Source organism: Eptesicus fuscus, chromosome 11, assembly GCF_027574615.1.
Source record: "Eptesicus fuscus isolate TK198812 chromosome 11, DD_ASM_mEF_20220401, whole genome shotgun sequence".
In the NCBI taxonomy this organism is placed as follows: domain Eukaryota; kingdom Metazoa; phylum Chordata; class Mammalia; order Chiroptera; family Vespertilionidae; genus Eptesicus; species Eptesicus fuscus.
This window is the reverse complement of record NC_072483.1, coordinates 61,222,760-61,239,829: the sequence shown is the minus strand read 5'-3', so window position 1 is coordinate 61,239,829 and position 17,070 is coordinate 61,222,760. Positions and strand designations below refer to the sequence as shown.

At 49.3% G+C, this 17,070-nt stretch overlaps 1 protein-coding gene across 4 annotated transcripts in view; it reads left to right on the top strand.

Annotated features, from left to right (window-relative positions):
* SH3BP4 (SH3 domain binding protein 4) overlaps window positions 1–2,597 on the top strand; it is a 78,213-nt gene extending 75,616 nt beyond the window's left edge. For all 4 annotated transcript variants that reach the window (XM_008138425.3, XM_028140622.2, XM_054722974.1 and 1 more), the window contains one exon: window positions 706–2,597. In XM_008138425.3, coding sequence (XP_008136647.2) covers window positions 706–930 — 225 coding nt within the window. In that variant the 3' untranslated portion in view covers window positions 931–2,597. The remainder of the gene's footprint in view (window positions 1–705) is intronic.
* Window positions 2,598–17,070: the final 14,473 nt, after the last annotated feature.

The window sequence follows — 17,070 nt, the reverse complement described above, 5'->3', positions numbered from 1 at the left end:
GCACGAATACCTGGCATGTTGTATGTCTGGCGTGGGCCGCCATGGGCTGGGTTCCTGCTCAGAAGTTCTGTTTCCTCACCTGTTCATGGAGGTCGCTTTAAGCTACCGGAGACCTAGGAATGGGGGAAGTTCCAATCATAAGGGTGTCCTTTATTATTATTTTTTCTTTTAAAATATATTTTTATTGATTTTAGAGAGGAAGGGAGAGGGAGAGATAGAAACATCAGTGATGAGAGAGAATCATTGATCAGCTGCCTTCTACATGCCCCCTACTGGGGATTGAGCCCACAATCCAGTTATGTGCCCTTGACTGGAATCGAACCCGGGACCCTTGAGTCCGCCAGCTGATGCTCTACCCACTGAGCCAAACCAGCTAGGGTAAGGGTGTCCTTTATTATTAATAGGGCGAATTTCTAAATAAATGGCCGCGATAGAAAGTGCTACAGGGAGTGTAAGGAGAGAAATCCTTCCTGTTAGTTGAGACACCACTGGCTACGTCCTACTCGCACAACATGCAGTTCCCTCTGCAACATGGTGGCCGGGACCCAGACGGTCCCCTGTGGCTCCTGTTTGCTCTGCTCTTACCGAGCAGTGTCAATATCGCGCAGAGGAGCTGTAGTGTAGCTGGCGACCCGGCCGTATGTCTGACTGTCCCTCACTCTGTCCTTTCTCCCTCCTTCCGTTTCGGACGACTCCCCCGTGCAGGCCATGTGGAAGCCCGCGTATGACTTTCTACTGACCTGGAGCCACCAGATCGGGGACAGCTACCGGGACGTCATCCAGGAGCTGCACACCGGCCTGGACAGGATGAAGAACCCCATCACCAAGCGCTGGAAGCACCTCACGGGCACCCTCATCCTCGTGAACACCCTGGACATCCTGCGAGCGGCTGCCTTCAGTCCTGCCGACCAGGACGACTTTGTGATTTGAACGGGCGCCCCCGGCCTGCTGCTGCCCTGGGGCCCGTGCCCCCGTCTGCCCCCCATCTATCCCGGATGCCTGTGCAGCCACATGTTGCTGGGGAGGGTGGAAGGGCCGGCTGCTCAGACAGATGAGGGTCGCTCGATGGCCCCGCGCCGAGGACCAAGCACACCCAGTGCTCCACCTGCCGCCTCCATCTCGGGGCAGGGGAGGCCTGAAGGGAATTTCCACTGCAGGTCATTGCCAATCAAATAGCTTTCTATTTGTTAAGTATACATTTAAATTTAAAATCACTTTTTTAAAGTATGGGGAGGAGGGGACATATGAGAAACGTGGCATCTAATTTTTTTAATGGACCATATAGGTAAAAACAAAACTTATAGGGGCAGACGCTGTTAAGGTTTTTATGTTCTCTGAAGACCTTTTTAAATTATGTTACAGATGTATATATGTATTTAAAAGTACTCGGGGGCATTTCTTGTTCCCAGACACACTCACATTTCAACAGGAAGACGCTTGTTTGTGCGTTGGACCTTCTTTCACTCCGTACCTGTACAAACGTAAATCAAATAGGAGCCGTGGTTTTAGGTAAATGAGTGTCGCCCAAGCCCATTCTTTCTGAGAACGTCCTGGGTCCTTTCTCCCCTCCTTTCTTACCTTCTGTACCTTGGCCTCGTGGTGACCAGCCACAGGGCACGTGGACCGTGTTGTGGGCCAAGTTAAGTCTGACTGGTGCCCTTGAGACGAGGAAGCAGCTGGGAGTTGGCGTTCTCTGTGGCCCCGGCTCATTCAGAAGAGCAATTCCAGTTCTTATCGAGCTGGTCCCTGCAAAACTCCCCCTCTCTGTGGTCAGGAAGGAAACTTCGCCACAAGGACAGCCTGTGCAAGGTGCCGGCGGCCATTTGCCAAACTCTCTGCTTCATTTCATCCCACACGTGATCCCTCTCCCTTCTTGGTATACCCATGTCTCCTTGGGCATGAATAGTGTGGGGAAACCGTGTTTATTTACAATATAGAGATTATCTAAGCAGGATGCACATGTTCTGAACATGAAATACTTCCCACATAAAGTCTGGGGCCTGGTGGAATGTTGCATTGATCACCTTTATGGTTGCAGATCGACTTGCTGGGTTGAATTCTACGACTGCACTGTTGGCATCTCAGAGGGAGCAAGGGGCACGACTGGAGTCCCCAGGAATGTGCCGGGATGGGCACCGGGTGCGTAAAAAGTCAAGTGGGGCCACTTGGGATCCCAGTCTCATTCTCTAAATCTGCTTTCTTGAAACACTATAATTACCTACTATAATCAATGTATAGTCCCTTATGGGGCTGAAACATTCTTGTGTATCTATTGATTCAGATACTGAAGATCAACTGGCTAGAAAAAAACGATACCAAAAAATAAAAACACTACGTATTTTATGCTGCAAGAACCCAGACACACAATTCCCCAATCATCACACGAGTTAACCTTAAATTCAGCTTTTCAACTCTCTACCATCATTCTTTCCAGAGATCCTTTCTCCCCTTTCCCCCCAAAAAAGAAACAAAACCAGTTGCACCTTAAACCATGGGTATTTTTCCTCAGGGGCTTAAAATAGTTTCCTATGCAACATGTCTTGTAGCACAAATTAAATTCTACAGAAGTTGCAGTAAATTTTATTTGGATATTTTGACCTCTTAAGTGTGTGGGTGTTTTTTTCCATACCAACCAAACTTTAAATAAAACTTTGTGTAAGTATCTGTACAGAGAACAATGGCTCCCTCCCCGAACACTCAACCCTAAGTGACAGTGTGACCATTGGGTAACCGGGTATCTATTTTCTTGATATTAATGTAATTGCTCTTGGAACATAGGGGTCTCCGTCATCCCTGGCTAGTAGGAATCGGTGTTGCCCAGAGCACACAAAGGGTTCAGGTGCACGGCTTCCTTTATTTTGGCCCCACACCCCTGGGACTGGCAATCCTGATCCCACAATAGAGTTTAGGACTGAGCGGGTCCACTTGTAGCATTTCTACCTGCACCACCCGCCTCACTGAGATAGTGGCTTTGTCATGTTTTCTGGGTGCTCCGAATCCTGAGAACACTTGGCTATATTTTGAACCCCCAAAAACAAACTTGCAGCCTCCCTTGCAGCTACATGCAGGTGTGTCTAGCTTCCACCTCATGGATCTCTGATTCGATCACCCACTTGCAGGAGGAGGCGAGGCTGGTGGCAGAAGCATCTTCCTCCAGGGCGGCACTGGTCGCAGGGAGAGCTCCAGGCCCGGCTGTGGCCTCAGTGGGGCACGCAGGGCTGTGGCGATTTCCCCAATGCCAGGACACGTTCCTCAGCAAACCAGTCCTGGAAGCTCAGAATTGAGCCCGGTTCTTTAGATCTCTCAACCCTCTGCTGAATTACCTAATTATCCTTTATTAAGTCCCTTTTTGGAAGAATGAGCCATGGTTAATTTCCGTTGCTTGCAAATAAGCACCTTGATTTCTGACTCTCTTTATTCCTTCAGGATTTGGCCCTGATACTCGGGCTCCTCTGGGAAGTCTTTCTGGACGTCCATCTGGGCAAAAGGCCCTTCCTTTGCTTTCCTGCAGCCCTCTGCCCTCACCCCGAATATAACCCAAATCTCTCCTAGAGCTGTGCCCCAGACTAAACTGGGCAAGGAGACGCCCAACGCACACTCAATACATTCAACGTCACACTTAATACATGCTAAGTCACAGTAAGTTCCTGGGTGGATGACTGACTGAATAAACATCTTTGCAGTGCGTATTGCAGATCAGTTCATTTAGGGTAGTGGTCGGCAAACTCAGTCAACAGAGCCAAATATCAACAGTACAAAGATTGAAATTTCTTTTGAGAGCCCAATTTTTTAAACTTAAACTAACGCCACTTCTTCAAAATAGACTCACCCAGGCCATGGTATTTTGTGGAAGAGCCACACTCAAGGGGCCAAAGAGCCGCATGTGGCTCGCAAGCCGCGGTTTGCTGACCACGGATTTAGGGGAATGAAGGCTAAGTACCTGAGTAGCTTTGTGTGAAATTGGAGTGATTTTTCTTTTATCAAATACACGTTTTATGGGGAGTCTGGACTAGATTTTTTTTTTCTGGAAAGTTCTATCTCTACTCATTTTAGTTCACTGGTCTCCCCACTCTACTGTTACATGTGTTTAGTTCAGCTGAAGCTCACACTTCGGCATAACAAGTATTTGCTGTATTTTTCACACATTCACTTATTTTTCTACACTCACACCCAAGGTGCAGATGCTCACACCTGCATGAGAATAGCAGACACTTGGTGAGCATCTATAGCCTCAGGTGAGCTGTCTTGGTGTCACAGGCCTCCTTGGAAAGTCACCAGGGCACCTGAGCGAAGCAGGAGGCAGGAGGATGGGCAGGTGGGATGTTTACCTGGCAACGCCAGCAATCACAGGCCATGGTCCTTGTCTAGAAGAGAAAGGGTTTAGAGAATTGAGTCACTTTCAGTCTTCACTCTGAGCGTGGTTAGAATCAACATCTACAGAATGAAGAATTTATGGTAAAATCGGTGCTGACAAGTCACAGCTATTTGTAACACTGAAATGTACAAATGCAACCTGTGTGTGCAAACGGAAGTGCCACGTGAAGGTGTATGCTTCATGCAACTAGTGAATTCATAAGACTACAATTACGGATTCAAAACCTCTTTGAATAATCAGAGTCCAGTTCTCCAAGGTGTTTTGCAAAACACCTTTCTATATTCCTAATTATCACATTTTCCATGTGACAGATGAGGTGAGAAACTAAAAACAGAAAAGGTGATTAATGCATATTGAGGGCCTCAGGACACTTGACCTGGTTAGAAATAATATACACAGACCTTGGAGATTGATTTATTCTTCCCAGGACCTGGGAGATAGCTATCATTTTTCAAATATTAGGTTTGTGCAAAACACATAGAGACATACTGGTAGTTGGGGTCACTATGCTATGCACAGGGTATCTCAAACTATCCAAACAGGAATACATTTATTTTGCTTTCAGAAATGCATACTCAAGTGAAAGCAACTCTAACTCCCCCTTCCATCTATGACGTAGCATTTTCAAAAATTCTGTTTAAAATATTGGGCACTTACTGTAGTCAGGCAGCCTTCTCTCCCCAAATGAGTTCTGCATAGTATCTCACTTCAAATAAGGCCGTTTATTAGTATAATTTTCAACATACCTTCAAAATATAATACTTTTCATCATTCAAACATATATAATATTCGCTCTTATTTGGGTATTTTGGATTCCCATATATTTTCTCTACCCACAGCTCTTGCAGGAGGTGAAATGGGTACCAGCCTAGTAATCTTGAGAAAAGTGAAAGACTTCAGCTATGTAAGATCATTTTAAAAAATGTAATCGCCTGCACTTACCAGGTTTCCCACTTGATTCGTGGGTGCCCTGAAGTGTGAAGACAAGCTCAATTTTTAATGTGGCGGTGAAACACTAGACAGGAAAGAAACATAAATGGCTTACATTTCAAGGTAGGAGGGGATGGGCGTGGATTCTGTTTCATGATTTCTAAATATTCCAGCAGCCACAGCGCCTCTCCCGTGCTTCCCGGCTCCTGCTCACTGTCCCACTTTCAGTCCCTCCTGCTGAACTTTAATTAAAATCCGGGCAATTGTTTTCGAGGAGGCTTCTCTGATACACACTGCGCCCCTGAGACTTGTTGGGCCATCCCCATGGAGAGGGGTAAATGGGTTGGTTGTCGCTTAGCAACAGGCACGCCTCCACCTACCCTGTGCCTCCGGGGTTTCCTGCTGGTCAGAAGGAGTGGCTTCTCTCCCCTGGACACTGCTCCACAGTCCTGGGCCTCGCCAGTGTGCTGTCTACAGGGATGTGGGATTACAGTTGCCTCCTGTCCCCGTGGAGGCACAGTCCTCTCATTGGCTTAATGCTGTCCTTGCAGCACCTCTTGGAGCCCCTCTGCACACCAGAGCAGCTTGATAGGTTTCAGCGGCACCTGGGCGGTGGGTGTGGAGTGCGCATGTGTGTGCCTGCATCAAAGCTCAAGGAGACAGGCCTGGTATTCCGTACCTTGGACAACACCACCACCGCAGAAGCAAAGGGTTCCTCCGTTTTATTCCAAGGCCATCTAGACTAAAATTAGCCAACACTGACCTAATGCTTTCGCTATGCCTGTCAAGGTCCTAAAGACTTTAGTCCTCAAGAGGTCCCTGTGAGATAGGTACAATCATTATCCACGTTTTCCAGATAAGAAAGTAAGGCTCAGAGAGGTTAGGTAACTTTCCTAAGGTCACACAGCCTGGCTCCAAGGTCCTTGCTGTACATTCCTGCCTCACCCAGCTGACCTTTTTCTGTGGGTCAGAAGCCCCAGCAAGAGATAGAAATGGTGACTTGCATAATTGAAAGTGGCCAATAGCAAAAACTGTACTTGAGAATGTTTTATGTGGAGACGCTGAAAAGTGAGGACCATTTGCCATAGGTTTTTCGTTTTTAATTTCCTCTGGGCAAGCAGATATAATGAGCTCATAGGCTCTCCACATACTTCATCAGCTGGCATGGAGACAGCACAGAGGCCTGGTGAACCGTGAACGATTTTTAAAGCTGCTGCAACATGAATGTCCATCGATAACGGGGCAGTCAGATAAATCGCAGTACATTTGCACAGTGGAACACTGCTCAACCATTAAAGGAACAGGCAGATCCATAATTATCGGTGTGAGAAGATCTTCAAGATATAGTAAATGAAAAAAACTAGAACTGAGTATAAAATCTCCCATTTTGTTAAAAGATAAGATAGGCCTGGCCGGCATGGCCCAGTGGTTGAGCATCGACCTATGGACCCGGAGGTCACGGTTCAATTCCCGGTCAGGCCATATGTCTGGGTTGTGGACTCAATCCCCAGTGTGGGGCGTGCAGGAGGCAGCCGATCAATGATTCTCTCTCATCATTGATGCTTCTATCTCTCTCTTTCCCTCTCCCTTCCTCTCTGAAATCAATAAAAATATTTTTTAAAAGATTAAATAACAGGGCCATGCACAAAGCATTCCTAAAATGACACCAAGACACTTGGTCATGGGTTGCTGGGGCCTGGAATCTGCATTGAGGGGAGGACTCGGTTTCCATTGGGTATCTTTGTGCTGTTGGATTTCTTGCTCTGTGCTGGTGATAGTTTCCTGATTCTCTCTATATTTTTTGCTACAGATAATAATTTATGAAATGAGAGTAATTTAGAATTAGCTGTAAGTATCCAAGGAACAGAACGCATACCCATTTGCAAAATTAAAAATAAAACAAGTACCTCATTTGCATATTGTTAATCAGCCAAGTGGCCATATACAGGCAGATAATCACAACGGATTTGTGTGCCCAGAACAGGAGGTTTCCACAAGGGCCCCCAGATGGGCCTTATGGGGGTCTATGAACCCCTCAATGGTGCACTAATTTTTGTTTATTATGGTCTGTGCATCTTCTAAGGGGATTATCCAGCATTTTAATAGATGCTCATACAGGTTTATGAGTCACAAAAGTTGAACGGCCACTAGCCTAGAGCTCTGAGAAAGGTGGTGTTTGTATAAAAGATTGTGCTATTCAGAACTTTAACAAGCATTAGAGAGGGACCTGTAGCACAAAGGTAAACAGAGGGGGCGGGAGGGACTGACACGTTGGCAGTGATGAGATGCGGCCTGCCTGTCCCAGGGCACACCTGCCCAGGTGCACCGTGCCTGTGCCTCTGCCTGTCGGCCAGGACTGCGCTAGTCTGCATGCAGCAGGACACGGGCCACAAGCAGCCTGCTGAGGAAGGGCTTCGTTTTTCTCACCTGACGAGTCGTCCAGGGTGGGTGGTGCTCTCGCTCAGGGACCACCTCCCTTGTCTCCTTCACAGCCATCTATAGGGTGTGGCTTTGTCCCACAGCCAGGCCACATCCCCAGGGGCTGAGACCATTACCCGGGCAGTAAGAAGGGGAGAGCAAAAGGGGGGTGGGGTCTGCCAGCTAAATCTCTCTCTTTTTTACAAGGCAAAGGAGAACTCTCCTGGCCAACTGCACCCAATGGAATCCCACTGTTTCATTAGCCAGAAATGTTTGCAGTCACCTGGGAGCTTGCGGGTGGGAGCTCTATGTCCCCTAGTTGGTTGCAATGTAACCGTGAACCAACTAGAATTCCTGTGAGGAGGAGGGGGAGGGGCCAGTGGAGACTGTGGCCCCAAGTGGCCCACACATGTGCGTGTGTATGTGGACCTGTTTCTCTGTGGTGAGCTGGGGCCTAAACGCTGGCCCACCCGCTTACTGTGGAAGTGCAGCCAGGGTTCTAACTTGCAAACCCGCATCCACAGTGCCACTGGAATCAACGGCAAATATGAGCCTGTGGTTTTAAACTCTTCACGTGCAATTCTGATACATGGCAAAGGATTCCTGGTGAAAGGAGAAGGCATTTCCTCTCGGTTTTGTTGAGATACAATTGACATACAGCACTGTATACATTTAAGGGTTACGAGTTTACTATGTGTATAAGTGGAATGCAAAGTGCATTTTCATAAAACCAACACGCAATAGAAGAATAGACGAAACGGCCCCAGGGCGGGGTTCCCCGGGGGGACACAGGCAAAGTCCCAACCTGAGCGGACTCAGGGCACCTCCGTCATCAACAGGAAACCCCAGGAGCCTGGCCACAGAGCCGCTGTTCCCGGAGTCCACGTGGAAACAATGGGCGGCCTTTCTCTGAGCTCTCTCCCCAGACACCACCGGATACCAGAGCGAGCGGTACGGATGGGTTTCTCCCAGCAGGGGACCCGAGGCCCGAGGCTGCAGCAGCCAATGATCCGGTCGCCAGGGAAGCCCTTCCATGGAAGACAGAGGGACCGGCGGTGACAAGATGTAGACTCCTGAACCAAATGGCACAACCGGTCTGTAAATGTGCGACTGCCCATAGAAGCAATAGATCCCTCTTTACATAGACTTGGTGTTGAATGAAGTAATGCTGACTTATATATAAGACACCAGCCAGGGTCCTGGGTCACGCCGCCCTCCCGCCCCCATCTCTGTCACACATGACCCAGACAACCACAGTCCACCTGCACCCACCAACCCGCCCGAGAATTCCTTGGTCGAGCTGCCTTTTTCTCTGCAGCATGTCTGGGGACGTTTGGCTAAGACATTTTTGCAGTGTGGCCTTCGGAGAAAGAGCCCACTAATTGAGAGTAACGTTTTGCCAGAAACTAAGTATGAATATAAACTCAACAGCATCCTCTTCCTTGGGAAACTGCCCAGCTTCTTTACATGAACTCCGAAGGTTGAATTTGAAAACCTTGTAATTTAAGGGGGGAGGCTGCTGAAAAATATAGTCTTCACAATTTCCCTCCTGTTTACCACAGCATAATGGTGTTCTAAGCGGGGTGGATTTGTCTGGATCAGAATTTAACACACAAGGAAAAAATGATCAAGTATGTCCTTGCAGAAATACCCAAAAACTAAGAAAAAGAGTGGGATTTTCTCCATTTCCAAAAGAGAAAGCTCAAAATACCCAGATAGCTACTCAGCCTTTTAGATAGATGATTGGCAAATGCGTTCGGATCGTACCTCCTCTCTCGTGGTTACACAGTCTTTTAAAATCGTCCAAAACCCTTTTGATTTATGGTTTCTACGCACCCCAAGGAATAACTGTAAGGTGACTCAACAGCTGTAGTTTGGAGAAATACCAGCCCTTTCATTGAGTTCCCGAAGATAAAGTTTAACCCATGTTTCTCTAACATAAATATTCTTTGTTCATCCCAGCTCCGAAGTGTTTGAAGAGGTAGATTCGGCTAGTCCAGTGGTCGGCAAACCGTGACTCGTGAGCCACATGCGGCTCTTTGGCCCCTTGAGTGTTCTAACGCTACTTCTTCAAAATAGACTCGCCCAGGCCGAAAACCGACTTCTGCGCATGGGCCATGAAGTTTCAATCGCACTGTACCTGTGCGCCCGCACGTGGTATTTTGTGGAAGAGCCACACTCAAGGGGCCAAAGAGCCGCATGTGGCTCGTGAGCGCGGTTTGCCAACCACTGGGCTAGTCTGACTCGGTAGAGAGCCGTGGAGCCCCCTGTGACAGCTTGAAGCCATCCCTGGGAGAGCAGCATGAAAAATGAGAGCTATGCAGTGAAAAATGTAGGGAGCTGTGAATGCGGTGATGAGGTCAGCCCGCAGACACTCGCTGGTGTCTGGCACAGCCCTCCTCCTGCGCCCCAGTTGCTGATAAGAGGGAGCCAGATGCTCTTATCTGCCTGGGCGGGAGAGGACTGAAACACGCCCTGGCAGCCTGGCCAGGCCTGCACCTTAGCAGAGACCTCCTGAAGGGCAGGATGAACAGAGACCTGAGAAATCACATCTGGGCTGCTCCCCGCTCCCTGACCCCTCCTTGTCACCAGGGGCCCCTCTTTGGAGATGGCTCCCCCCATCTCAGCCCTTCCTGGCCCTCTCCTGGGTAGCTTCCCCTCCAGCTCTTTCTAGGGGGGCCCTCCAATCCCTGTCCGTTGTTAAACACCCCTAAGTTCTTGTGCCTTTCCTCCAGAGAGTTCCTCTCACTTTGTGTTTGCATCTTCTTTAATATGATTCTTTCCTGGGCATCTGCCTCCCCTGGACACTCTGGGGTGCTGCCTGGTCTGGCTCTGCTCACCACTGCATCCCTGGTGTCAGTGTAGCCAGCACAACAAACACCTGCCCAGGAAAGGGAAGGGAAGGGAAGGGAAGGGAAGGGAAGGGAAGGGAAGGGAAGGGAAGGGAAGGGAAGGGAAGGGAAGGGAAGGGAAGGGAAAGAGAGGGGAGGAGAGGAGAGAAGAGAATGGAAAGAGGGCAGGGGACAGAAGGGTCACACTGCTGAGTCACCCAAATTCTCACAGGGAGGGTCTGGGCTGACAACCCCGAAGAGCTCCGGATGGGAGCTGAGCATGTATTTATTTTCCTGGCACTTTTATTATGTCCACAATGCAAACAGCCAGCCATTGCCAGGCCTGAAGCGAGAATTTCCTCCTTGCTGCTCATTTATCGTTCTTAATGTCACTCTTCAGCAGTGTCTTCCAAGGCGCTTAGAGGCGCTTAAAGGAACAAAACTGCCATCATATTTTACAAACCATTTCCCACCCTGAGAGCTGAATATATGGTAGGTTTCTGAAAACTGCCTGCAGGCGCCGGGTGCTAATATCATTACCTGTGCCTTTATAGCTCGGCTTTGTCAAAGGAGGGCAGCCGCAGGCCCGGGGAGCTCATGGGAGCGCCTCTGGTCTTCTGGGCAAACGTAGGGCCTTGAACTGCACTGCCTGCCTCTGGCTCTGCAACCAATGTTGTCTGTTGCTGCTTTTTCTTCCTGAGTTATGCACTCAGATCTAGAGTTCAAAGAAGAAGGAACAACACAATGTCTAACCTCTGAGCGGTCGGCCTGAACCTCACACAAAGGGAAATAGTGGCTTTTTAGAGTGGCAGGTGGGAGTCACGGAGGAGGCTGCTCAGAACGCCGGGATGTAGCCACGTCCCTGAATGAGCATGGCTGCAGCCGGCCAGCCCCCTCCCTGCCCTGCATCCCAGGACGCCCCCTTCCACTCTGCAAGATCCGATGTGATCTCAACCAAGCTCACCATGCCCCCACTACATGGGGAGCAGCACCTGAGAGCCTGAGAGAGAGAATAGGGTGGGCAGTTTCTAAAGAGCAGAGGCGTGGGGTTTCCCTGCCCTTCTCTCCAAACTGTTCACTGCTCCTGAAGAGTCCCCTTAGTTTTGAATTCACACGCTCAGTGAAAGTGGTCTTATACCAACACCTATCCACTCGAGTGCTGTCGCTGGAGCTCGAAGTCTCTGTGCGTGTTGATCGTGTGCTGAGCCTCGATGCTGTGCTGTGTGGGGAGCTGACAGGTCCTCTGGACTCACTGGTGGTTGGGGGCTGGGGAGGTCCATTTTCTTACCAGTTAGATCTTTTGTTATTCACTCGAAGGATTAAATTTCCTTTCGAAGTCTTTCACGCCTATAGGGACTAGTTCCCTCTGCTACTCTGGTTTACTGTTGTTTTGTTTTTCTATTTTTTCCTTCCTGCAAAGACAACACATGAAGAAGTAATATAAGGATCACGGTCCTGGATTCCCTAGATGTCCCTTGTACTCACCATAAAACGCTGATCCTACGTGTGTCCAAACTTCACCTCTGCCTTCGTTCATTTAGTGAAAGAAGCTTCTAGACTGGGCAAATGATTTTTATTTTTTTTTATAAATGGGAAAGTTGGACTCTTGCTTCTAGCCATGAGGTGTAGCCAGTACTGAACTTGCCCACCTACCATGAACACTAGAAAACTGGACAAAGTATAGGAAACAAATGTTTTTAGACATCGAACCAAGGTCAGTGCAGGATTCTGAGAGAAGGAAAGAAAATCAGGTGAACTCCTCTGATGTCACCACATGCCCCCAATTCTGGACCATGGCACAGGGAGAGGGATTCCCAGCATTCCTCTTTGAGCTGAGGAGCAGAGATCAGAGGTCAGGGAGTCCAAGGAGAGGGATGGGGTGGAATGAGCCACACAGAAGAACTGCCTCTGAGAGCTCCCCTCCCGTCTTGAGTCTTTGGTTGAAAACTGCACTGTGCATTCATAGGACCAATTCTCCAAGGTCAAGGAAAGAACCACTATTGGAATTTGTAAGTTTCACAATTTTCAGAGCTCACACAGTTCCCACCAGTCAAGTGGAGAGACCTTGTTGCATAAACAGAGCATGCAGAAAAGAACTCAGAAAGGTCATGCTTTAGTCATAGACAAAACTAGCCCAACAATAAAAGCTAGTCTAAACCTGTCATTACAAAAAAATGTTAAAAACAAGACTCAAAAAGATCAATCTGATTCAAAATTAATTTAACTGCCTGCCAAAAAAAAAAAAAAAAAAAAGCCCACAAAAACCTGCAATACTATTAAAGGAAGACAACAAAATCTGGACACTCAAGAATGTAATATTCACAATGTCTAATATGCCATCAAAATTTACTAGACATGTGAAGATGTGAAAGATGCAACATGGAGCTGGGACAAAAACCAGTCATAGAGACAGACCCAGGAAAGATACAGATGATGGAGAGATAATGGACTTAGCCAAGAAAGACTTCGTTTTCTAAAACAGTCTCCTACCCTCAAGAGTTTTAAAGATAACAAGAACCTAATGAGGAGAGAAATTGAAGGTAAAAACAAAGGAAACTGCTCAACTGGATAATATAATATCTGAAATAATAAAAATTCTCCATACCTTTGCCAATCCATGAGAACTATCATGGTTTTTTAAAAAACCTTTTAATATGAAAAAAATTCAAACATACACAAAAATATAGAGAATAGGATACTGAACTCCCAATACCCATCCCCCATTTCAACAATCCCCCACATTCTGTTCTTTGAGTTTCATTTGTCCTTCCAAAACTCTTTTTGTTTTGTGTGGGGCAATTAAAACAAGTTTCAGATATCATATCATTTCACTCCAAAATACTCCAGTGTTTATCTCTAACAAATTAGCAGTAATTTATTCCTATTGTCTGTTAACCAATCCCTCCTCCTTTTTTCCTGATTGTCTCGGGAAGTTGGGATTGGCCATTTTGGTGCATTTGCTCCTCTCATCACTTATAGCTGATACGCCTCTTAATTCTCTTGCCTTCTCCTCTGGTTTTTCAGGGCAGGTATTTGTTGGAAACAATCCAGTGACTTTCCAGGTCATTTGCCTGAGAGAATGTCTCACTTTATGAGGAGTTATTTTTTATTTCATTTTAAAAATATATATTTTATTGATTTCAGAGAGGAAAGGAAAGGGAGAGAGATAGAAACATAAATGATGAGAGAGAATCCTTGATTGGCTGCCTCCTGCACACCCCCTACTGGGGATCAAACCTACAACCCAGGCATGTGCCCTGACCGGGAATCAAACCGTGACCTCCTGGTTCATAGGTCGATGCTCAACCACTGGGCCACTAAGGAGTTCTCTAAATTTCTTCTAAGCTTCCTATTTCCTATGTGTCAGTAGTTAGATCTAGAGCAAGCATGTCAAACTCGTGGCCAGTGGGCCGCATGCCTCGTTTATTTAAACTTGCAGCATGCCAGCTGCAAATTTGACATGCTTGATAGAGGCTCGATTAGGTTCAGGTTGGAGGTACAGTAATACTTCACAGGCAGTGCTGTGGCTTCCTGTCCTGGAGCTGCAGGAGGCCCATGTCTGGGTGCCCCATCTTCAGCGACATTAAGATGATAGGGATCAGCTGTTGCCAGCCTGATCCACTCATTATAACGTTCCCATCAACACTCTACCTAATGGCTTTAGCTCTCCCTTGAAGTAGTAATTTTAAAATGTCTTTGCCAACTCAGTAGCTGATAAATTGGACCTGTCTATTCTAGTTGGTCAATGTTAACTTGTTACTTATTTCTCAAGTCACAGGATTCCTCTCTGATTCATCTGCCCACCTCCTTCCTTGCCAGGCCTCCTCACCGGGTCTCGGTCATCTCTGGTGCACTCCTAGTCTTGCCGGTCTCATCGAGCTCTGTGGATGGCTTGATGCAGAAACTACTCCATGCACAGCCTGGGAATTGTCTCCACATTCTAGGCCACAGTAGGTACCAGGCACCGGGCCCTGACTCCAGCTCCCCACTGGAATGACTGCTTTGCATGGCGAGGTCGGCGATGTTTCCGAAGCCACCGGCTCTATAAGAAAGCGGCCCAGGTCACCGTGAAACCTCCATGGACAGGCTGCACAGCCCCCAATGGCACATCCTTTCTCTACCGTGGCCAGTGCTGCAGAACGGGAGAAGGTTAGTGCAGCAGAAAGTCTGCTCAATCCTAGTCACTTTTCAATGTCCTGATCCTCTTCCTAAGACGCATGAGTCCGTGTGGGCTGAGCCATGAGCAGTTTGTGGCATGGACACTGTCCTGAGTCACTAGGGCTTCTCCCCTGCCAAGTGGGGTCATTGGCTTTGGGCCACTCTGTGCTTGTCCACTCTCCCTCCTCTTAGACTGAGTTATTTCCCAGGAAGAGCCGAAGGCTGGAGGCCACAGAGACACGCCCAGATCTGTCTGAATCCCAGGATGAGCACAGGTTAGCCTGGCCCGCGGGAACCTGCCCCCGCCTACCCAGTAACAGAAAGCAATGAGGTCGTACCCTCGGAGAGGGGCAGGGTGCCCCAAAGAATGTTTTTCCCAAGGTTGTTTTTTTCAAGGCAAACAATGTAAAGACTACTTTCATAATCCAGGTATCTCTGTGAAAATGTTGAAAATCTCCCTAGGAATTCCTCAGGCAAGGCCAACTTGAGAAACGCCACGTGACAGCTGCCTGGCCAGCCCTCCGGGGACCACGCAGGACACGCACAAGGCACGCCTTTCCGTCCCCCCCTCCCCCCCCATGAGAGACTCCCTGGAGCCACAGGCACTGATCAAGGACAGACTTTGGAGTTCGGTGTATTTTTTTAATAGTTTATTGATTTTAGAGAGAGAGGAAGGCGGTGGGGGGGGGGGGGGGAGAAGAGATGGGGGATTCAGGAGTGATGTCCTTCAGGAGGGAGAGGGAATGTGACCCAGCACCAGATGAGTTTCCCTGTTTGGAGAAACAAGTCCTTCCCCATCCCAGGGCCCCTGCAGGAGCCTAAGCCCACCTGACCATGTTGTCTTCGGCAAGAAAAGCGCTGATGCCAGGAGTGAACACGTCAGCGGTGCACACACGTGGCCCAGCTTACCAACCACCCACTTCACCCAGGAGGCAGCTTCCCACCTGGAGCGGTTTGAAAAGCCACAGACCCACCTGTCCCCTCCCCCTGCCCCAGACTCCTCAGCATCCTGCCTTTGTCCCATTCTCCTGGGAGAGGAAGGTGCCCACTTTTCCAAGGGGGCTCAGGTGGCATCAGTTAAGCCACTGCCCCTTTGTGGGCGGTGCCACCTGTCTGCAGAGGGCCCCGAGGCTCCCTGGGGCTGCTCAGACGCACCTGCCTCTTCCCCTTCACAAACCCTGAGCTCAGACAGCCGGGCACGCCTGCTGCACCTGGAGCTTCCTTCCTGGCCAACTGTGGAAACCGCAGGTAGGATTTCCGGCTCAGCTCCAATGCCACCTCCCCTGATGCCCCTTGTCTCCTGAGGACTCAGTCACATCCAGTCACTTCCAGTCACATCTAGCCAAAGCAGCCAGGCTCCCAAAGCCCTCTACCACCCCGCTGGGCCACAGGGCCCTGACACTCGGAGGGTGGGGGCCAGGAATCACTCCTAACCCCAGTCAACCCCAGGCCTCCTAATTGAGCCCGAGGGACACACCGCTTCACTTGTCTGAAAAACTTTGTGGTTTCTCCAAAAAGTGGACTTCCCCATTCTGGGGAGGCTCTTCACCCTGTGGCTGGACCGTGATTCCTCCAACAACTTCTGGAACATTCCTGGGAACGCCCTCTTCAACACCTCCTTCCTCCCTCCCCCATGGAGCCTCCACAAGTGGGGACTGACCTCTCTACCTCAGGTCTCACCCAGCCATGCCCAGTCAGTCCTGGATGCTGGCGGCCAGGTAGGCCTCCATACGTTCCCCCCGCCTGCCCCCTCGCCCCAGTCCCCGGCCCCATTCCCATTCCCATTCCACTCCGCTGGTGCACTTGCCTCACCCCAGCCCCCCTGCAGCCTCACTGCACCATCTCACAGACCGGAGGAGAGGACACCTCGGGGCTCCCTGAGGAGCTGGGGCAGGTGTGGGAGAGGCTGGTTGAGGTCACTTCCTCCCGGTGGCATTGCCCACTCTGCCTCCCACCCCAGAGCCTTTCCCACGGCCAGGGAGGCAGAAAGACGGGTGGGACCTGGTTTGCTTGGTGTCTATTCATTATCTGGATAGAGGCAAGAAACAGGGGTGAGGGCCACACTACGACCCACTGCATTTCCCAACGTCCACCAGCTGTGCCGGAGGAGGCTGAGGAATGAGGGCCGTGGCCTTGGGAGCCGAGATCTCTCCCTGCCCGATCCTGGGGCGTGAGGGCCCCCAACAGGAGGGAGGTGGACAGTGGGTGGAGGGATGGGAACATCTGAGGACCCCCCAGACTCAGGGCTGATCTTCCCTTCAAGAATGTTCAGATACCGGTCTGCTCTTGGCATAGGCATACCTCTGCTTTCACGGCCGAGTCAAAATAAAAGATGGGTTTCCTCGGCAACCAAGGAAA